The 23,976-nt window shown below is 42.9% G+C and overlaps 1 protein-coding gene across 1 annotated transcript; it reads right to left on the reverse strand.

The window, feature by feature from the left end:
- Positions 1–22,716: 22,716 nt before the first annotated feature.
- On the reverse strand, positions 22,717–23,433 carry LOC102662045 (uncharacterized). Its single transcript, XM_006588044.1, has one exon. It carries the CDS (start codon positions 23,431–23,433, stop codon positions 22,717–22,719), a length of 717 nt encoding a protein of 238 aa, XP_006588107.1.
- Between the last annotated feature and the right edge of the window lie 543 nt (positions 23,434–23,976).

The raw sequence follows: 23,976 nt of genomic DNA on the forward strand, positions 1-23,976 counted from the left end.
TAGGCCTAGTCTTACATGAGGGATCTGCGGACGAAGCTTAGGCTAAATTAGACTAAACTTTAGTAAGCTACTTAAGCTGAGTCTAGTCTTACATGAGGGATCTGCGGACAAAACTCAGTTTAAGTTAGTCTAAACCTAAGAGGGCTGTCTAAATCAGGTGAAGTCTTAATTGAGGGATCTACGGACGAAGCTTGGATATTCAACATGACGAGGGATCGAGGGTTTAGTAATTTGGGCTACAACATAGAACACAAGAGCATGATTGATTAGAGAAATATATTTCTATGCATCAGCTTGTTTGTTAGAAAGACTCAACATATCTACCTACTCTTGTCATTTTATTTACCTTGCATTTTATAGTTTTTAGCATACAAGTTTAGTTTAAATTCTGTTTGAAATTATCACTTATAGATGTTCTCTCAACAATGCTTCGATTCTTAACTTAATTCAGGCTAACATTAGCTCCCTGTGTTCGATACTTGGAGTCCTCCGTTTTAATTTTAAATACTTGAGGACCCGGTGCGCTTTTCGGTAAACCCCCATTAAAATTTCCTCGAGACATAAATGCACAAAAAGTAACTACAATGGGGGGTGATCAATGTATTTATGGCACTGTTGTCGGGGATCTAAACTGTTAGTAGAGTTTAGTTCAGTTTGTAGCATTGCTTTAATTTGACTTTTTCAATATTTTTTATTCTTTTGACTAAGAGCAGGTTATTACTGGCTTACCATGGAAAGTGATTGTTGTGTCCATGTGAGGAAATGCCACAAATGTCAAGCGTTCGCAGATAATGTCAATGCCCCACCACATCCTCTGAATGTCATGTCCGCCCCTTGGCCTTTCTCCATGTGGGGAATAGATGTCATCGGGGCCATTGAGCCCAAGGCATCGAATGGTCATCGCTTCATCCTCGTAGCGATAGATTATTTCACCAAGTGGGTCGAGGCGGCTTCCTATACCAGTGTCATGAGAGGTGTAGTGGTCAGGTTCATTAAGAAAGAGATCATCTGCCGATATGGTTTGCCAAGGAAGATTATCACGGACAACGGCACCAACCTGAATAACAAGATGATGGGGGAAATGTGCGAGGAGTTTAAAATCCTACATCACAATTCCACACCCTACCGGCCAAAGATGAATGGAGCCGTGGAAGCGGCCAATAAGAATATCAAAAAGATTATCCAAAAGATGACCGTGTCATACAAGGATTGGCACGAAATGCTCTCATTCGCGTTACACGGTTACCGAACTTCAGTGCGAACGTCAACTGGGGCAACGCCGTTCTCATTGGTATATGGGATGGAGGTTGTGTTACCGTTTGAGGTGGAAGTCCCGTCATTATGGATCTTGGCAGAATCCGGATTAAAGGAATCAGAGTGGGCTCAAACGCGCTATGACCAGCTCAACCTCATTGAGGGTAAGCGCTTAACGGCCATGAGTCATGGGCGCTTATACCAGCAAAGAATGAAGAATGCATTCGACAAGAAAGTACGTTTGCGTAAGTTCCATGAGGGAGACCTTGTGCTAAAGAAAATGTCCCATGCTGTCAAGGACAATCGAGGGAAATGGGCCCCGAACTACGAAGGGCCTTTTGTTGTGAAGAGGGCTTTCTCCGGAGGAGCCCTGGTGCTTACCAACATGGATGGTGAAGAGTTACCTTCACCCGTGAATTCTGATGTCGTCAAGCGATATTATGCTTAGAAGCTGGGGCAATTAAGGATGTCGCTGCATGTTCATTATCTTTATGCGTTTTCTGGATTTCCCCGAGGGATTTCCCGTCTGCTGTATCTCTTGTTACAATCTTTCAAAGAAATGAACGTGGATTCGAGGCTTTAGTCCTCACGTTGGTTTCAAACCTTGCATTTGATTTGTGATCACCTGAGCCCTTCCGCTCAGTTCGTGGGATGCCCCAAGCGCTTAATTAAAATTGAACCTAAACCAACTTTTGCTAAGATTCGCTGCGTTTGAAAACATTCATGCATACGCATACGCATGCATATTGTTGTGGTAAGACAGGGGCAGGATCATCTTGAGCTACCTTCCGGGGTGAGGACCAAATGTGGACAGCAGAAACCAATCAAGGTAAGACAATGACGCGGTCAAGATTGGCCAAACCTGGTTGTTTATTACTTGCAGGTACTTAGGAACGGATGCAAGTGGGGATGGGGTCACGACCGACTGATCGTTGCCCTTTCTCTGCGCTAGACAAGCAGAGAATGTCGCTGCAAGGCAGCCCCGTATCCTTTGTATTCGCAGTTGTCTTACTATTTGTTTGTTTTAAAAATAAGTAATCAACGCCTAACTCTAACTTAAGTAAGTTCAAGTTAAGCAAGACGCTAAACCATAAGGAAGGAGGGGACATGGTTAATGTTCCTCTCAAAAAAAAAAAATGCAGGTTAGCTCGCCTGGGCGAGCCATCCCTGCATCAAATTATAAGAATGACGAAAGGGGGGACGTTTTTGCATTCAAAAACCTCTTTTCCCCCCTTTCAAAAGCCATACCCATGGGATTTACGAGTTTGCAGCCCTAGGGTCATCATTTTTCGCATTTTTTGATTCCGTTTCGCGCTTTTGTTCATCACCAACAAGTAAGTATTCTATCCCTAAGCTTTCTAGCTTTTCATTGGTGTATTTTGATCTCCTTTTGGTACTCTAAAATGTGGGAATGTGCTCAAATATGTGGGGCAATTTTGGTTTGTTTTCTTGCTTGATTGGGTTGGATTGGGGGTTTGTATGGGATGGCCCTAGGCCTATAATGCATTTTGAAACAATGGGACATGCCACATTGTCCCCGTTCTCTTGCTATTGATACCTAAACGCGCGCCCACCACGTGTTCGGTGAAATGCCTCAATGGCATTAGCGCGTGACTTTTGTAAGGAAACAACCCATGGGGCATTTTGGTTTGCACATATTTTCTATTTTTTGGGACATGCATTCATTCCCGAAAAAGGCTAGAGTAATTGCCCCACATATATCCTAGGCCTAGGAACCAAAGTTTTTATGCAAAAGAACACAAGAGAAGATGCATGTTGGGTAAAGTTACTCTTTTTGGCCAGCAATCAGCTATGAGCCACGCTACAATAATTTCCCTACGCCTAGATGTTTAGGAATTTTGCTCATCATAAATGTTTAGGTTTAGAATAGGTAGCAAAATACCTTTGGCAATTTACACTTTGGGTGTGGTAGCAAGATACTAGGATGTATGTATATGTAATTTTTGATAGTCAAAATGTCTCAAAAAAATATATATATATATGTTGCATGTTATGTAAAGAAAATACCTTACAAAAATACCTTTTAATTTGAATACAATTTTAGTCGGCAAAAGAAAATATACTTGAATTTGCATGCGGCTTTAGGTAGTAAAAACACTTGAAAAAAGCATGAAATGTAGCACCTTATTGTGTAGATAGTCAAGATTCATCATGAAGTTTGTGTATGTATAGGTATTAGAAATACCAGAATGTGCACGTATGCAATTTTTGATAGCCAAAGTGCTTTGAGTATGCATGTATGTAAATTTAGCAAAGGAAATGCGTGTGATGTAGGTAACAAATACACCTTGGAAGTACATATAAATAATCTAGGTAACGAAGGTGCCTTGATTGTATATGGGTGCATTTTTCTTAGTTATAAGAATGTCTTGTGCAAGTGAACGCTCGTAAAGAAGTATGCGCATAAGCTTGCTCTAAATTTACATTGATGTTTGTATTTATTGGAGGAGGTTGTATGCCGTTTTTGTTTTAAGGGTAGCATTTCTTGGTAAAACTAACTTTCCAAATGTTTGCCTTCGCAGGAAATGGCCTCGAGGAAGCTTGCCTCAAAGAGGTCCAGGAAGGACAAGGCAGCCGAAGGAACTAGTTCCGCTCCTGAGTATGACAGTCACCGCTTTAGGAGCGCTGTACACCAGCAGCGCTTCGAGGCCATCAAGGGATGGTCGTTTCTCCGGGAGCGACGCGTCCAGCTCAGGGACGACGAGTATACTGATTTCCAGGAGGAAATAGGGCGCCGGCGGTGGACATCACTGGTTACTCCCATGGCCAAGTTCGATCCAGAAATAGTCCTTGAGTTTTATGCCAATGCTTGGCCAACAGAGGAGGGTGTGCGTGACATGAGATCCTGGGTAAGGGGTCAGTGGATCCCGTTTGATGCCAACGCTATCAGCCAGCTCCTGGGATATCCGTTGGTGTTGGAAGAAGGCCAGGAATGCGAGTATGGCCAGAGGAGGAACCGGTCTGATGGGTTCGATGAGGAGGCCATCACCCAGCTGCTATGTATACCGGGGCAGGATTTTGCCCGGACTGCTGCAGGGAGGCGAGTGCGAATCATGCGCACCAACATGACCACCCTGACCCAGATATGGATGACGTTGCTCCTCAGCAACATCCTGCCCACCGATCATAATTCCGACCTCCCCATGCCGAAGTGTCAGCTGGTGTACGCCATCCTGACACGGATGAGCATCCATGTGACTCAGTTGATCGCTGATGCCATCTATATTTTTGCAGGTATGGCGCCTACTAGGCATCCTTTGGACCCAGATAAGTCCAACAGGGCCCTGGGATTTCCCGCACTGATCACAGGACTCTGCCAGTCGTTCGGAGTCCCCGTTGCACCTACCAAGGTGATTCGGCCGCCTATCACCCGGGCTTTTATTGAGAAGTACTGTACCCAGAGATAGGCTCAGGGTGATGCTCCACAGGCCGCAGGCGCGCCACCACCACCTCATCAGGCTGGCCAGGCTGGGGCATTTGACATGGAGCAGTATTTACGGCATTTGGTTCGCCAGCAGGTGGCCAACCACCGAGCACATGTACAGACCCATGATTGTCTGTACCAGATGAGCCTTAGCATGCAGAGCCAGGGCTTCGCTTCTTTTTCATGCCCTACTCCAGACCAGTTCAGGGCAGAGGTTGCATGGCCCGGAGATTGGCCCGAGGCCCAAGCAGGAGAGGCACCCCCAGAAGCTCCCGGCGATGGAGAAGAGGCCCACGAGGACGAGGAGATGGCCGATTTGCTTGACTTCTTGGGAGGGAGTGGAGATACATGACTGGGAGATCCCCAAGATTCATGTTTTTCTTTCGTATTTCTTTTATCATTTTTATGTTATGTTATTGTTTTGACTTGAGAGACTAATGTTTGTTTTTGTTGTTTCGATTGTCATTTGTACATCGCATACATTTTTGTTTGGATTGTTGCGTTAGTGTTTATATATCATTACTATCGATGATGTTTGAAATTCTGGAACCGTGTAGAGTTCTTCGTTTAGGAACATCGTCCAAAAATATATATGTAAAACAAACAAAAATCATGATAAAAATAAAAATAGAAAAAAATAAAAAAGAAAAAAGAGAGCGAATAAGGAAAAAGAAAGCAAGTAAGAAAAAGATGGGAAAAAGAAAAATAAGTTGTCTAGCTGAAAAACCGACATGCTTTTGAAAAGAGATGATTTCCAACTTTTCTTTGAAAAAAATTCATTGATCATAACCAATTTTTGGAAAATGTGTCTACACCTGAAGGGTGAATGCTGTGAAATTTCCCCGGACGCCCGAAATGGACTCGGATGAATGCACAAATTGATAAAAGAACATATTTTGGAAACATTGGGTTGATTTAAAATAGAGGAAATGAATCCTGAGCCCTAGCATCACATGACCATAAAAATTTGACACTTGAGCGTCCACATAGGTGCATGCATGACCAGTTTTGCATAAAATTTCCAAATCATCATTTTTGCATTTGTGTCATGGAAATAATGTGGGGCATACCTTTTATCCTTGAACCAAACCAAACCCTGACATGTATCATGTCTAGCCATTCTACAAGTCTTGAGCCGAAATCCTGACTCACCATAATCCTTACCCTCGGAAGCAAGAAAAGCAAAAGAAAGAAAATTCCCAATCAAAGAGTGGGAGAAAAGCAAAAAGAAAAGAAAGAAAATTCCTAATCAAAGAATGGGAGAAAGAAAAAAAAGAAAAAGAAAGGGAAGAAAGTCCCCGATCAAAGAAAACAGAAGAAATATGCAGAAAGGTCTTTGGACTGAACAATGCAGAATTGTCACCAAATGAACAAAAAGAAGGAAAGGAAACCACGACCTAAAATGGTCTTCCCCCTTTAATTGCCAACCAAAATCTTGTGCGCTAGCGACTTTTTCGCCCCGCACTAAACAAAAACAGAAAAGGAAAAAGCCAACAAAAAAATCAAAAGCCAAAAACACACAAAAGCCGAAAAACCCATCAAAAGAACCCATTCCCAAGGGAAGTCCTATTGATCCATGATCACACATGTAATTTTTGATTTGATAGGAAATAAATTGCAAAGTTAAGTCATGACATATCTATGGTTCGGAATTAGGATAAAACACTTACCTGTGCGAGATTGATACACTTTGAGTGGATTTCTTCTATTTTTGTTGAACCCAGTGTTTCCTCTAAATGGTCATTTAGAAACGAAATGCTAACATCCAAAATCTCATTTATGGTTATAGGGGATTTCATCAACATACTCTCCTTCCCCGGTAAACGCATTGTTTTTTTTCACTAAAAAAAAAAAAAGCATATGCTGCTCTAATCAGTTGGAATATTTGTCTCTTTACTAAAGCATGTTTGCATTTTTAGTGAAGAAAACACCGAGACTTTTTCAAGTCTCACAAGTTATCCAGAACTACGTAGGTCTGAGTTCCTCATTGGAGGATACGTAGGAGCAAGAGCCTCGCTTTTGTCGACCGCACCGCTTTTTGTTACCATGACCCAAGAGCTGGTAGCCCACGGAGACACCTTACGGTTATCCGCACCTCGTCATTCAGTGACCCCAAGTGTGATTGATGAGCAAAGGCCAGTGTGGTCATCTGCGCCCTTTCCGGAGATGTTAGCATCTTTCGGTGGAGACTTTTTCAAGTCTCACAAGTTATCTAGAACTACGTAGGTTTGAGTTCCTCATTGGAGGATACGTAGGAGCAAGAGCCTTGCTTTTGTCGGCCGCCCCATAATCTTTGTCATACTGACCCTGAGGTCATGTGACATGCGGAGACAAAATTTGGTCATTCCGCACCCCTTCGCCATTCAGACACAGTCGTGTCCGATGGCGCGCAGAGACAAAATTTGGTCATTCTGCACCATTTTTCATCCAGAGGCGGCGGGCCCGATGACATGCGGAGACAAAATTTGGTCATTCCACACCCCTTTTCCATTCAGACACAGTCGTGTCCGATGGCGCGCAGAGATAAAATTTGGTCATTCTGCACCCTTTGTCATCCAGAGGCGGCGGGCCCGATGACATGCGGAGACAAAATTTGGTCATTCCGCACCCCTTTGCCATTCAGACACAGTCGTGTCCGATGGCGCGCAGAGACAAAATTTGGTCATTCTGCACCCTTTGTCATCCAGAGGCGGCGGGCCCGATGACATGCGGAGACAAAATTTGGTCATTCCGCACCCCTTTGCCATTCAGACACAGCCGTGTCCGATGGCGCGCAGAGACAAAAATTGGTCATTCTGCACCCTTTGTCATCCAGAGGCGGCGGGCCCGATGACATGCAGAGACAAAATTTGGTCATTCCGCACCCCTTTGCCATTCAGACACAGCCGTGTCCGATGGCTCGCAGAGACAAAATTTGGTCATTCTGCACCCTTTGTCATCCAGAGGCGGCGGGCCCGATGACATGCGGAGACAAAATTTGGTCATTCCGCACCCCTTTGTCATTCAGACACAGCCGTGTCCGATGGCGCGCAGAGACAAAAATGGTCATTCTGCACCCTTTGTCATCCAGAGGCGGCGGGCCCGATGACATGCGGAGACAAAATTTGGTCATTCCGCACCCCGTTGCCATTCAGACACAGTCGTGTCCGATGGCGCGCAGAGACAAAATTTGGTCATTCTGCACCCTTCGTCAATCGTGGCCGACAAGCCCGTTGACACGCGGAGATTTACATCATCTTCCGCACTCACAAGATCTGTCATACTGACTTTTGAGTCACGCTGACGGGTGGAAATACTCGAGTGGTTATCCGTATAAACATTCTTTTGCTATCTGTAAGACAGAACGCTTGATAGCATGCAGAGACCGACATCGTCTTCTGCACCTTTTGTTCCCTCGGGAACAACTAGTCATTTGCATGCGGAAATTTTATGGTCACCCGCGACTCTCGTCAACCGAGAGGAACGAAATTAGTGTCTTATCTTTACTTTCCTTTTATTTCCAATAAAAGACAAGTAAAGAGGGGCAACTGTCATACCCTAATTTCGTCCGAGGACCTTTGCTTGATGACATGCGACTTTTCTTTGGTCCTTGTGAGGTGCTTGGCACCCATCATTAGGCAATTCGTGAAATTCCGAGACATGCCGAAAAACAAAAGAAAATATTGATGCACAATCTGTAAGGTTCCTCGACACACCGGAAATCAAATGGAAGCATCGTTGCACAGTTAGTGAGGTTCCGTAACATTCCGTAAGTCAAAAAGGGGATGATTATGTAATCCACAAGGTTCCGTAACATTACGAAAAAAAAACAAGTATCGTTACGAAATTCGTAAGTTTCCGTAACTTTACGAAAAAGAATCACAAAAAAAAAGCAGAGGGGGTGTACTTAGTAAAAATGGGGGTGCAAATAGCAACCAGGCCCACTTGGGCCCTCCAGAAGATTCCTCCAGAAGGCTGTTGCTTTTGGAGGAAGCAACCTGGCTCGCCTGGGCGAGCTGGGCGGCAACCATCTCCCCTATTTTGCTATAAATTGGGGAGGAAGTGAAGAAGAAAAGGGTTCAGCCCCTTAGGCACTTCTCTCTCTTTCGAGTTTGCTTGGAAAAATTGTTTCCGTGAAGAAAATCTAAGCCGAGGCGCTTCCGAAACGTTTCCGTAACGATTTCCGTGAAGAATTTCGCAAAGGTTTCAACCGTTCTTCGACGTTCCTCATTCGTTCTTCATCGTTCTTCGATCTTCTACGGGTAAGTACCTCGAACCAAGCTTTTCGATTCATTCTATGTACCCGTGGTGGTCCACATTGTGTTTCGTGTATTTTTATTCTCATTTCATTTACTTTTTATACCCCCTTTTGACGTGCTTAAGCCATTTTACTTAAGTCATTTCTCGCTTAACTTAAAAATAAAATAAATTTCCACCGAACGTTTGAATTGTATGATCCGTAAACTTTGGTTAAAATAAATTCCGACCGTTCGGTCGTGCCGTAACCACATTGGAAATCAAAAAGAGATAAAATAATAATATAATAACAAAAATATACCTTTTAGTAAAATAAAGCGGAAAATCAACCGGACATTTTGTCTTTGGGATTTCTCATTCTTAACCGAATTGACTAATAACTAAGGTGAAACTAAGGCTAAAATCAACTCGCCTAGTCAAGCTTGTCCACGAAAATAGGTTTTTGAAGTTTGTCATTTCAATTTCTTACTAAGTAAAATGGGTAATTTTTAAGGTCCAACGCCTTAAAATGATCACCTCTTAACTAAAAAGAGAATCACTTGATACGAAAGAACTACGTAGGTCTGATTTCCTTATCGCAAATTGAGGAATACGTAGGAGCAAAGGGAAACACCCTTGTCGACCACAAAAAAGGAAAAAAATATAAAAAGGGTATAAAGGATATAAGGACATAAAAGGGAACATAAAAATCAAAGTCATGTTTGCACATTCGATTAAAGGCTGCCGTCCCTTGGGACGGACGTGTGGGGTGCTAATACCTTCCCCGTGCGTAAATACAACTCCCGAACCTTTCACTTAAAAGTTCGTAGATCGCGTCTTTTCCGGTTTTTCCGACGTTTTCCTCAAATAAACGTTGGTGGCGACTCCGCGCGTATTCCTTTTGTGGAACATGCATCCCGCGAGTCTCGCGTCGCCCTCCCGCCGAAGGGTAGGTTGCGACACTGGGCTTAGCGGGAAAGGATGCACTAAGCGCCATCATCATTTTGTTTTGAAGTCATTGGAAGTGCACTTAGCATAGGCAATGGCGCTAAGCCTGAATCAATCACTGTAAGTTGAAGCTTGATGTACACTAAGTCTCGCATCTCAGGCTAAGTGCATGTTGCAGAAAGATTTTTGGTGTTGCAGAAAGCGCTAAGCCCTAAATGCTTACTGGAAATTACAACTTCAAGTTGAGCTTAGTGCGAGGCTGGGCTAAGCACCAGAGTTTTAAACTCAAACGTCACATTGGCATGCTAAGCGTAGCTGCGTGCTAAGCGTGCCATACGAATTTTAGTTTTTAAAAAGAAGAGGCAGAGGCACTTGGGTTGCTACCTTGACACCCAAACCTCTGCACTCTCTCATCCTTGAGCATTTATGCTTCTGCTGTGTGCTTATTTGCCCATCTGCATTCCCTTGCTTCTTCACACTTTGCATTACACAATCCAAGTAAATTACTTGATTTCTTTTTGCTTTGTTTTTCATGTTTCACACCTTAGGATTGAGGATTTTTGTTTTCTTAGTTAGCATTGTTGTTAGGTTAAGTTACTTAGTTTTAGGGTTAGGTATTTTAGGACCTTAGGTAGTTTAGAAGCCCATTAGGGGCAATGTGGTTAAAAGGGGTGAAAACCCCTGAGTATCTTCTGGGATTTGTGATGAATGCGCTAAGCGCGCCTCCTACGCTTAGCCTGTTCATCGCAAATGTTAAAATTTTTCAAATTTCTGATGATCGCACTAAGTGGACCATGTCGCACTAAGCGCGTTCATCTTGGCTGTTGAACCAAAACGATGTAGACGATAAGCGCGCTTGTGCTCTAAGCGTCAATGGTAGTTTTTGGTAACAAAAATACCTTGTTAATTTATATGTTAATTTAGGTAGCAAAGATACCTTGAATATGCATGTATGTAATTTTTGGTAGCAAAATAACTTGGATATGCATGTATGTGATTTTAGGTAGCAAAAATACCTTGGATATGCATGTATGTAATTTTTGGTAGCAAAATACCTTGAATATGCATGTATGTAATCTTTGGTAGCAAAAATACCTTGAATATGCATGTATGTAATTTTTGGTAGCAAAATACCTTGGATATGCATGTATATGATTTCAGGTAGCAAAATACCTTGGATATGCATGTATGTAATTTTTGGTAGCAAAATACCTTGAATATGCATGTATGTAATTTTTGGTAGCAAAATACCTTGAGTATGCGTGTATGTAATTTTAGGTAGCCAAAATACCTTGCGTATGCATGTATGTAAATTTAGCAAAAAATGCTTTGGAAATGCATATATGTGAAGATAGGTAGCAAAATATCTTGCACGTGTGTATGTTCATAAATGTACGTCCCAGAAAAACACGTGCATCGGTGTATGAGTTTGCTCTAAAATTGCATTGATATTTGTGTTTCATTGGAAGGAGTTGTATGCCTTTTTGCTTATTTTTCTTTAAAATGGAATTTCCTTGTAAACTGATTTTTCAAATGTGTTTTCCCAGGAGATGGCCCTGAAAATGCTTCCCGCAAAGAGATCCAGGAAGGACACCACCGGAGAAGGCTCCAGCGCTGCCCAGCAAGCTGACACGGACTTCGACAGGCACCGATTTCGGAGCGCCGAACATCAGCAGTGCTTCAAGACCATCATGGGGTGGTCATTCCTCAGAGAAAGGCGGGTCCAGCTAAGGGATGATGAGTTCCCTGACTTTTTGGAGGAGATAGCCCGCCGACACTAGGCACCACTTGTGACGCCCATGGCTAAATTCGACCCGGAGATAGTCATGGAGTTTTATGCCAATGCCTGGCCTACCGAGGAGGGAGTCCGAGATATGCGCTCCTAGGTGAGGGACCAATGAATTCCCTTCAATGAAAATGCCCTCAGTTAGTTCCTAGGCCACCCACTCATCTTGGCGGAGGGTCAACAGTGTGAGTACAGCTAGAGGAGGAGACAAGTCTCTGGCTTTGATAAGGTGGCCATTGCCCAGCTATTATGCATACCGGGGCAAGATTTCACCCAGACCGCTGCAGGGAGACGGGTGCGGATCATGCGCACCAGCATGACCACCCTTACCCAGATATGGATGATGTTGCTAGTCAGCAACATTTTGCCCAACGACCACAACTCTGACCTCCCCTTGCCAAAGTGTCAGTTGGTTTATGCCATTCTGACGTAGGTGAGTGTGCACGTGGCTCAACTGATTTCTAATGTCGTTTATCAATTTGCAGGGATGGAGCCTATGAGACACCCTATGGACCCGAAGAGGTCCAATAGGGCCCTGGGGTTTCCCGCTCTGATTACAGGCCTTTTTCAGTTCTAGGGAGTGACTGTCGCCCCCAGCAAGGTCATCTGGCCGTCCATTACCAGAGCCTTCATCGAGAAGTACTGCACCCGCAGGCAGCCGATGCACCACCGTCACCCCCAAAGTCCATCTCGACTCACCTACGGAGGTTGGAGCGTTGCCTACGACATGTGGCTGACTAGCAGGCAGCCAACCACAAAGGTTAGGTGCGGCTAAACGAGAGTTTCTATCAGTACACTCTGTGCTAGCAGGGCCAGGATCCCAGCCCTTACACATGGCCTACTCCAGAGCAGTTCGAGGCTGCAGTAGCATGTCCTGGGGATTGGCCCGACTTTCAGATAGGGGCGGGGCCAGCAAGGACCTCCGGAGGTGGAGATGAAGCTCGAGATGATGAGGACATGGCCAATCTGATAGACTTTCTCCTGTAAGGAGATGGGGCTGCACGACCGGATCGCCAAACTTGTGATCTGTCTTCTTTTGACGTTATTGTTTTTAGTTATTTTGTTATTTCTGTTGTGATTTGACATTATTGCTTTTAGTTATTTTGTTATTTCCGTTGTGACTTGACATTATTGCTTTTAGTTATTTTGTTATTTCTGTTGTGATTTGACATTATTGATTTTAGTTATTTTGTTATTTCCGTTGTGACTTGACATTATTGCTTTTAGTTATTTTGTTATTTCTGTTGTGATTTGACATTATCTGCTTCTAGTTATTATGTCCGGACTGAACATGTCATTGTCGCTTTCAGTTATCTGTTACTCGTCGTGAGTGATTTTTACCTCATCTAGAATATTGTCATATGAACTTTGTGATGGCTTGTCTAAAACATCCTTTGGATGATAAATTGTAATCTCGGATACCAACCGTGCCCGGATTGCAAGCTGTTTTTAATCTTTTCTCTTCTTTGCTTAAGGAAAATTGATTAGAAGAAATAGCTAAAATGAAAATAAAAAAAATCAATTAACCAAAAGAGAAAAGAAAGGCCAACACACTTTTGAAAAGAAATAACTACCAGTTTTTCTTTGAAAAATTCACCAGTCAAAACACAAGTGGATTTTGAAAAAAATATGTGTACACCTGAAGGGTAAATGCCGTGAAAGTTTTCCCGAATTCCTAAATGGACTCGGATGTGTGCATAAATTGATAAAAGATCATCTTTTGGAAACACTGGGTTGATTTGAATAGGGAAAATGAACCTTATGCCTTAGTGTTACATGGCCACAAAGCTTGATGCTTGAGTGTCCGCATGGGTGCAAGCATGATCAGTTTTGCATAATTTTCTAAATCATCATTGTTATATGCGTGTCATGGAAATAATATGGGGCATTCCCTTATCCCTGAACCGCTTGCCAAGCAAATACCCAAACATACGCCATGTCTTGCCTTCCGCAAGCCTTTAAGCCATAAACCTTGACCCAGGATTGGAGTTTTTACCCTTACCCTTGGAAGAAAGAACAGGAGGCGCTCCCAAAAAGGAGTTTCATTTAATGTTAAGTTGAGAATGTGCTTTAGAAAGAAAAGGAAAAAGAGAAAATTCTCAATCAAAGATTGGAGGAAAAGAAAAAGAAAAGAGAAATTTCCCAATCAAAGATTGGTGAAAAAAGAAAAGAAAAGAGAAAATTCCCAATCAAAGATTGGAGGAACGCAAAAGAAGAGGAAAGTGAGACTACTTTAGTCTCCATGTCATCAACCAGAGGCAAGCGAGCCTATTGACACGCAAAGACCGACATGGTCATCTGTGCCCTTTGTCAAAGATTTAATGTCTATCGACCGAGACTACTTTAGTCTCTCCTTTTAATCAACCAAAGGCAAGCGAGCCAGTTGACACGCGGAGACAAATTGTGGTCATCCGCCGCATTCGTCATCTAGAGACGATCAAGTCCGATGATACAAAAAGACCAACATGGCCATCTGCGCCCTTTGTCAAGGACTCAATGTCTATCGACTGAGACAACTTTAATCTCCATGTCGTCAACCAGAGGCAAGCAAGCTCGTTGACACGCAGAGATCAACATGGTCATTTTCCCCCTTTGTCAAGGACTCAATGTCTATTGACTGAGACTACTTTAGTCTCCATGTCGTCAACTAGGGGCAAGCGAGCCCATTGACACGCTAAGACCAACATGGTTGTCTGCACCCTTTGTCAAAGACTCAATGTCTATCGACCGAGACTACTTTAGTCTCCCCTTTTTCAATCAGAGGCAAGCGAGCCCGTTGATATACGAAGACCAAATAAAGTAATCTTTTCCTTTTTGGAGACCTCAGTGTCTTTCAATCGAGGATACTGTGGTCTCCTTTTTGGTCACTCGCTTTTGTTGCTTTGAGACTATCAAAGTCCCATTATCATCCAGAAACAAGCAGGTCCGATGGTATGTGGGGACGATGATGGTCATCCATTTCTAATTATTTGTTGAGATTGTTGCAGTTCCTTTTGCTATCCGGAGACCATCAAATCCGATGGCATGCAGAGACAAACATGGTCATCTTCTTCCCTTGTCAAGAGACTCAATGTCTGTGGACCAAAGCTACTGAAGCCTCCTACTATCCCAAGACAAGTGAGTCCGATAGCATGCGGAGACCATCACGGCCATCCATTTTTATCACTTTCGAGGCACCAAGGCTTTTGCTGATGCACCTGATGTTTTTATGCTCTTTCTTTTGACAGGTTTCGCTAATTAAGCAGATCGTCGGTTAGGAGAGAATTCAGCTTGAACGAAATTAGTGTCTTATCTTTACTTCCCTTTTATCTCCAATGAAAGATAAGTAAAGAAGGGCAACTTTCATACCCTAATTTCGTCCAGGGATAATTGTTTTTCGACATGCAGATTTTCGCCAGGTCAGTTGAGCTGCTTAAAGACAATTGTCATGCGATCCGTAAGGTTTCGCGATGTTTCGAAAGGAAATAAGCCAAAAAAACTCAAAATGGGGGTGAGCTGATCAATTTAGGGGTGTTATTCAGCCCTGGGCCCATCAAGAATCTTCTAGAGGAAGCAACAGCTCACCTGGGCGAGCATGTTGCTTCAAGCTTAAGCCACTAGCTCGCCTGGGTGAGCTAGGCGGCAAGCTCCTCCTCCATTTTTCCTATAAAATGGCGTTGGAGGTTGAGGGGAAGGGGTTCAGCACCTTTGGCAATCAGATTTCACTTAAAATTTGTGAGGAGAAGAAGAAAGAAGGAGAAAATCAAGTCGAGGCACTTCCATGATGTTTTCGTGATCAATATCGTGAACATTCTTCGTCGTTCTTCATTCGCTCTTCGTTCATTCTTCGTCGTTCATCGATCTTCAACCGATTAGTTTTCGATTTAGAAGCTTTGAATCCATTCTTGCTTTGTATGTTTTGATCTTCATATCGTCTAATTTTGGTATTCTTTTTCTTCATTTTAAGTGAGTTTCGACCGATCGTTTAAGCCGTAACCTCACTTAATCAATGTTAAAATGAATTCCGACCGATCGTTTGCATTGTAATCTCATTTAATCGCCTTTAAAATAAAATTCAACCAATCGTTTAAGCTTTAACCTCGGTTAATCATAAAAAAGGTAAGTTTCAACCAGACATTTACTTTGAAAGTTCTCTCTAAATGAGTTGAGAAATAACCATGTGAAACTAAGGCTAAAATCTACTCACAAATCAAGATTTTGCCCACAGAAAGGTCATTTGATACAGTTTCAAGGTCCAACGCCTTAACGGTACTTTTTACTTTTGTCGGTTAAAATGAACCGCTTAAAAGTCTAAAATCAACACCCTGCATAATTTTCTTGCTTTCCAAAGAACAACGTAGGTCTGAGTTCCTCATCACAATTGAGGATACATAGGAGCAAAAACCCCACTTTTGTCAACCCCAAAAAAAGTAAAAAAGGGAAAAATAAAATGAATTAAAAGTCATGGTTTTGCACATTTGTTTAAAGGTTGTCGTCCCTCATGACGAACGTGTGGGGTGCTAATACCTTCCTCATGCATAAAAACAACTCCCGAACCTTTTACTCTTAATGTTCGTAGGCCGCTTTATGGTTTTTTCCTAACGTTTTGCTCGAATAAACGTTGGTGGCGACTCCGCACGTTTTCCTTCCTTAGAAGACGCACCCATGAGCCTCGCATCGCCCTCCCGCCGAAGAGTAGGTTGCGACAAGGTTTAGCTGATCAAAGCGCGCTTGGCCCCATTCCGACTCTTTCAAACCGGATTCTGCCAGAATTCTTAAGGAGGGGACCTCTACTTCAAATGGCAACACGACCTCTATCCCATACACAAAAGAAAATGGAGTTGCCCCAGTTGATGTGTTTACTGAGGTTCGATAACCATGTAGCGGGAAAGGGAGCATCTCGTGCCAATCCTTGTAAGACACGGTCATTTTTTGAATGATCTTCTTGATGTTTTTGTTTGTCGCCTCAATTGTCCCATTCATCTTGGGCCTATAGGGCGTGGAATTGTGATGTTGGATCTTGAAATCCTAACACATCTCTTTCATCATTTTGTTGTTCAGATTGGTGGCATTGTCAGTGATAATCTTCCTAGGCAACCCGTACCGGCACATTATCTCCCTTTTGATGAACCTAACCACCACGCTCCTTGTTACACTAGCGTATAAAGCCGCTTCAACCCATTTGGTGAAGTAGTCAATGGCGACCAAGATGAAGCGATGTCCGTTCGAAGCCTTGGGCTCAATAGCTCCAAACTCATCCATTCCCCACATAGAGAAGGGCCATGGCGCTGCCAACACGTTCAAAGGCATGGGTGGAGCATTGACATTATCTGCGAATGCCTGACACTTGTGGCAATTTCCTCACATGGATACAATAGTCATTTTCCATGGTGAGCCAATAATACCCTGCCCTCAGAATCTTCCGGGCCATGGCATGTCCATTGGCATGCATCCCAAAGGACCCCTCATGCACCTCCACGAGTATTTGTTTGGCCTCTTTGGCGTCCACACATCGGAGCAAGACCATATCATGATTTTGCTTGTACAAGATACCTCTGCTTAAAAAGAAGCATGTTGCTAATCTTTGCAACATCCTCTTGTCGTTGTCGGAAGCCTCCCGTGGGTACTCCTTGTCCTCGACGTATCGCTTAATGTCGAAATACCACAGTTTACCGTGTTGCTCCTCTTCTATCAAGCAGCAATGTGTGGGATTGCTGCGACATCTGAACTCGATGTACGGCAAGTCTCCATGAGGGGTTAGCTGAAACATGGATGCTAGAGTGGCAGGAGATATCATCGAAAAACTCCATCAGTTTCTCCTCTCTGGGAATGTGGTGGAAGGAGATATCATCGAAAAACTCCATCAATTTCTTGACGTAGGCTAGATAGTCTACCAAGGCACTTCCCTTTCTTGCCTTTTGAGTGACATAATCATTGTCGAACTCAAACAGCAGAACCTGCCATTGAGCGATCCGTCCAGTGAGAGCAGGCTTCTTGAAAATGTACTTGACTGGGTCCATCTTGGATATTGTGGCGTCCCTAAATAATGACTGGTTTAACAGTAATAAATTAAATAGCAGAAACCATGGGAATTTTTTTTCTTTTCTCTCTCTTTGTTTTTTGCACTGTTATTCATTTCACGGTAATTAAATTCAGAAGGAAAATTATCTCTATAGAGTCCTGAATGGCCAGTTCACAACTCAATTGGGATTCATTTCTTTCTGATCACTCATAACCTCCAAACTATTTTTCTCTTTCAAAAATATACCAACCATCATTTTAGGTCGTCACGTGAAAGATAATAAGATGCGATCGGGAAACTCTTTTCAAATAAAAATTCATTAACATTTCCTTTTCAAATAACAAGATCAAACATAATTATATTTATCATCTAAAACTGTCCAAAATATGGGAGTTTGCAAAATAACATAGTGACATCTAGAGCAAAGGTAACAATTGTGGTGGCTTCAACCACAATATATACAATCATCAAAATTTCTATACAATAGGTCTACCCACCCAAAAATCAAAAGAGTAAACCTAGCCGTCTGCTATGATGAAGAGTCGTCACTATTCGCTGTCCCTCTAGGGCCACTCTCCTCTGTAGAGTCTGCCTCAGATGCTGACATAATATCCTCTGGAGAATCAACATCAGGGAGTGGGTCTTCATCATCCTCAGGTAAGTCAAGGGCGTCCATAGCAGGTTCAGGAGGTAACTCCTCTGGGTCCTCCTTAAGATCCTCTTTAGAGGATGACACTTCTATCACTTGAACCGGCTCAACTAGTCGATATGGAGTAGGTGTGGGTAGTATCCACTCCACAGGCTGCTGAAGTGTGTGTGCGGGTTCCTCCGGATGTACTAATGAAGTAGCAATGAGTCGAATTGTGCCACGGAATCGGCACCTTTCATTGCCTTCGAATGTCTCCCAAACACCCTCTAGGCACTCCATCACAACGCGATCATGGATCAACTGCGCTGCCATCGCGATCTACAAGAGATGAAAGAAATAGGGTAGACTCTTTCACAAGAAATCTAACTACATAGGTATAAGGAAGAAAAAATTGAACATTTTTGGATGCTGAAATCTTGCATCGGTTTGCGTGCCACCTCTTTGGTTCCAGTTCCTCGCGTTTCTCTGCACCCGTCGGAGCCCATTTTCGAAAGTAGGCAATATATATATCAAAACGCTCAGAATGAGACGCTGAGCGTGGTTCAGAGGTTGGTTTTGTTTAATTATAAGTTGCACACAAAACGTTAATATTTAGACTAATTAATTACGAATTAATCTATAACCATCTGGTTATGGGTTACTCTTCGTTAATTAGTCTAACCCGCGTATCTTTCCCCCAATGTACATACTTCTACCAAGAATATATACACAGAATAATATATATATATATATATATATATATAATTATTTGAATGTAACACTTACAAAATTCCGGGTAGAAATTCTAGGATGTCACAATACTCCCACCCTTTAAGGAATTTCGTCCCCGAAATTAACTACTCTAGGAACAAACTTGGGTACAATTCTCTCACCCTATCCTCTAACTCCCAGCTTGAATCACCCTCATCGGGTCCCCACTGCACTTTCACCAACGCGATCTCTTTACCTCTCAGCGACTTCATTCTTCGATCGGTAATCTTCTGAGGTTGTACTTTATAGGTGAGGTTATCCTTCACTTGTACTTCGTCTAGTGCAAGTACGTGTGATGGATCCGGGTTGTATCGTCTCATTTGAGAGACATGAAACACATGGTGCAAATTCGATAAGCTCGGAGGTAAAGCGATTTGATAAGCTACAAGCCCAACCTTCTTCAAAATTTGATACGGACCAAGATACTTGGGCGTCAGCTTCCTAGATTAGAGAGCTCTTTCAACTCTAGTCACAGGAGAAACCTTCAAAAACACATGTTCTCCTTCCTGAAAATCTAATGGCTTTCTCCTTCTGTCATAATAGCTCTTCTGCCTATCCTGGGATACTTTTATTTTCTCTCGTATCAATTTCACTTGTTCGGTAATTTGTTGTAGCATTTCAGGCCCAAGGAGTATTGCTTCCCCATCATCGTACCAACAAAGAGGAGTTTTGCACTTTCGTCCATATAGAGCTTCAAAAGGTGCCATACCAATGCTGGTTTGGTAGCTGTTGTTGTAAGTAAATTCAATCAATGGCAAACATTCCATCCAACTGCCTTGTTGCTCTACAATACACGCCCGGAGTAGATCTTCTAGAGTCTGAATGGTTCGCTTTGTCTGACCATCTGTTTGGGGATGATAAGCTGAACTGAGCTTCAGCTTTGTCCCCAATGCTTCATGCAGACTTGTCCAAAATCGCGAGGTAAACCTCGGGTCCCTGTCTGATACGATACTGGAAGGAATTCCATGTAACCATACTACTTCTTTGATATACAACTCTACTAACTTCTCCATTTTATATTTCATATTTACCGGAATAAAATGAGCAGATTTGCTAAGTCAATCTACTATGACCCACACAGCATCGTGTCCACGACTCGTCTTGGGTAAACTAGATACAAAATCCATAGATATGCTCTCCCATTTCCATTCCGGAATTTCTAGTGGCTTTAATTCTCCTAATGGTCGTTGGTGCTCAGCCTTGGCCTTTTGACATGTCAAACATTTTGCTACATATTCAGCTACATCTTTCTTCATGCCATGCCACCAAAAACTTCTCTTCAAATCTTGGTACATCTTAGTCATCCCTGGATGGAAACTAAGACGGCTTTTATGTGCTTCTTCCAAGATCTTAACTTTCAAATCATCTAATGGCGGTACACATATCCTCCCCTTGAATCTAATTAACCCGGTTGTATCCTTTTTAAACTCCACATCCTTATCTCCCATTGCATCTAACACTTTGCCTTGCAGAAACTGGTCATCCTGCTGAGCCTCGCGTATATGATTTACGAATTCATTGGTGATCTGCAATGTTCCCACAAATAAGCTCTCGGGTCGCATCTCGATTGCCAGATTTAGATCTCGGAATTCCTCTATCAATCTCTGTTCCAGAATCATCATGGTCGCAACATGTAAGGACTTTCGGCTCAGTGCGTCGGCTACTACATTAGCCTTTCCTAGATGGTAGGAAAGACCAAAATCATAATCCTTAAGGAACTCCATCCATCTTCGTTGCCTCATATTGAGTTCCTTCTGATCGAACAAGTATTTGAGGCTCTTGTGATCGCTGAAAACTTCAAAACGAGTACCATATAAATAGTGCCTCCAAATCTTTAAGGCAAAGACCAAAGCTACTAGTTCCAAATCATGGGTCGGATAGTTAACTTCATGAGGACACAATTAACATGAAGCATAAGCCACTACCCTTCCCTCCTGCATCAGTACGCACCCTAAGCCTTGCCCGCTCGCATCGCAATACACTTCAAATGGTCTCTTAGGGTCAGGCAAAATTAACACTGGAGCTGTTGTCAATCGCCTCTTCAACTCTTGGAAGCTTTGATCACATTTCTCATTCCAGACGAACTTCTCATCCTTACGAGTCAGTTTAGTTAGGGGTAGCGCCAATTTAGAAAATCCCTCAATGAATTTCCTATAATAGCCGGCAAACCCCAAGAAACTTCGAACTTCTGTTGGAGTTGTCGGTTGTTGCCACTCCATAACCGACTCCACTTTAATCGGATCCACCACAACCTCGTCTTTAGAAATCACGTGCCCCAAGAACTGCATTTTCTCTAACCAAAATTCACATTTCGACAATTTGGCGAACAATTTCCTATCCCTCAGGATATGCAACACAATTCTCAAGTGCTTTTCATGCTCCTCCTTATTCCTTGAATACACTAGGATATCGTCAATGAACACAACCACGAACAGATCTAAGTAATCATGGAATATACGGTTCATATAGTCCATGAAGATAGTTGGAGCATTAGTCACTCCAAATGGCATGACTAAATACTCATAATGCCCATACTGAGTCCGAAACACAGTCTTTGGGATATCTTTCTTCTTAACTCGGATTTGATGATACCCCGATCGCAAATCTATCTTCGAAAATACCGTCGCTCCCCTCAATTGATCAATCAAATCATCTATCCTCGATAGGGGATATTTGTTCTTGATAGTGACTTTGTTCAGCTGCCGGTAGTCTACACACATCCTCATACTTCCATCCTTCTTTTTAACCAGTAAGACTGATGCTCCCCACGGTGATATGCTTGGGCGAACAAATTGTTTACTTAAAAGATCCTGCACCTGTGCCTTCATCTCTGCTAGTTCTACTGGAGACATCCTATAGGGCGCGATCGACACTGGATTCGCCCCAGGCACCAAGTCAATAATGAATTCCACTTCTCTCTCAGGTGGTAATTCACAGATGTCATCAGGAAAGACCTCTGGAAATTCTGACACCACCGATATACTGCTAACTTCAGAGACCTCCTCCACGTTCATGGAGAACAACACCATGTAGGTTCGAACATCCCCCACTCCATCGTTGGCAGCATTCTCTTTCAATGGCTCATTTGGAATTACATTTCCACCAAATACTAGCATCTTCTCTTTGCAGTCTAGAAAGATATGGTTAGTAGATAACCAGTCCATTCCCAAGATCACATATAGATGAGCTAAAGGTAGGCAAATCAATTCCGCCATAAAAGATCGACCCTCAACAGTTATAGGACACTTCAAACACACCCGAGAGGTGGTTATAGGCTCGTTAGTCGGAGTAGACACCACAATATCATATGGTAACTCCGTCGTACATAACCCCAACCTCTCCACACATGCATGAGATATAAACGAATGCGTGGCACCCGAATCATAGAGTACATCTAGCAGTTTATCAGCAATCAAACACTTACCCTGTATCAAATCGTCGGAGGCAGCAGCTTCTGATCCACTCATAGCAAATACCCGGGAGGGTACCTTTGGTCTTCCACCACTAGTGTTGTTTTTGTTGCTAAAATTACCGCTCCTTGTGGGATTAGTAGATCCACGATTGACTATGTTAGAATTGGCAGTTACCGTCGGTCTCCCAGTCATTCTACACTCCCGAGCATAATGGCCTACCTTGCCACAAATATAGCAACGATTTTCCTGTGTTTGCTAGAGTTGTGGGCAATTTCTCCTAAGATGCGGTCCTCCGCACTGAAAGCACTGTACCCTAGTCCCCCTTGACAGGCTCATGTTGGACGTAGCCATAGGTTGTTTCCCCTTGTTTCTAGAATATGGCTTCATCCTCTTATTACTATTTCCTCTAAAAGGGTGGCTTCTTTGTGGTCCTCCAAAGCTTCTGGCTTGCCTCTCTTTCATCTTGTCCTCAAATATTCGGCACTTTATCACCAGTTGATTGAAATCTGTGATCTGCATGTAGCTAACTGCCTGTTGAATCTCCAGTTGAAGCCCATTCTCAAACTGAGCACATAAGTCTTCTTCATTCCGAGCATCTTGGTATTGAGGCCAGTACTGTAGAAGTTCATTAAATTTGGCTGTGTATTCTCCAACGGACATGTTTCCCTGCTTCAAATCTAGAAATTCCCTCGCCTTTCGCTTCCTGAGATCTCGCGGAAAATAATTGTCTAGGAATTTGTCCTTGAAGGCATTCCAAGGAATCACGCCTCCAGGTGCTGCTAACGTAGGTTTCATGAACTTCCACCAGTTCTCAGCTTCTCCTTGGAGCATGAACGTCACATAAGGGACCTTATGCTCCTCGAGGCAACCCATCGCCTCGAAAATCTTCTCAGTCTCAGCTAACCATAACCTAGCACCTTCTGGATCATAGTCCCCTCTGAACTTCGGCGGGTGGTTCTTACGGAAAGCCATGAGTCCCCGATACTCTGCCGGCTCCACATCACGTTCCTGCACTAGAGTTTCCAGCACAACTGTGATGCGGTCTAGGACATCACGATTCTAATCCCTACCACGTCCTGCCATACCTAACCTGTAGGGAAGCTATTAGTATTCAAGAAATTCTACTGAGAGAGTGTACCATATAGGCTATGACAGTTACAACAATATATCTCTCTCTTTCTCTCTCTCTCTATATATATATATATACAACAATTCTACTAAGTCAATTGCACTTTCCTGCTTAAGACAAGAAGGTAGAAGTACACACAATTGTGACTTAACATCACTCCCCGAAACCTATGTCTAAGCTTCAGAGATACACAACATTCACACAGTAAGACCATGGGCAGGTTCAATGGAATCCAACTTTTGCTCTGATACCACCAATTGCGGCGTCCCTAAATAATGACTGGTTTAATAGTAATAAATTAAATAGCAGAAACCATGGGAATTTTCTTTTCTTTTCTCTCTCTTTTTTATTTGCACTGTTATTCATTTCACAGTAATTAAATTCAG

The sequence above is a fragment of the Glycine max genome, chromosome 9 (genome assembly GCF_000004515.6).
Source record: "Glycine max cultivar Williams 82 chromosome 9, Glycine_max_v4.0, whole genome shotgun sequence".
Taxonomy (NCBI): domain Eukaryota; kingdom Viridiplantae; phylum Streptophyta; class Magnoliopsida; order Fabales; family Fabaceae; genus Glycine; species Glycine max.

Excerpts from the sequence above, each read along its gene's own strand:
- LOC102662045 (XM_006588044.1), bottom strand. The coding sequence starts at position 23,433 with ATGGCTTTCCGTAAGAACCACCCGCCGAAGTTCAGAGGGGACTATGAT.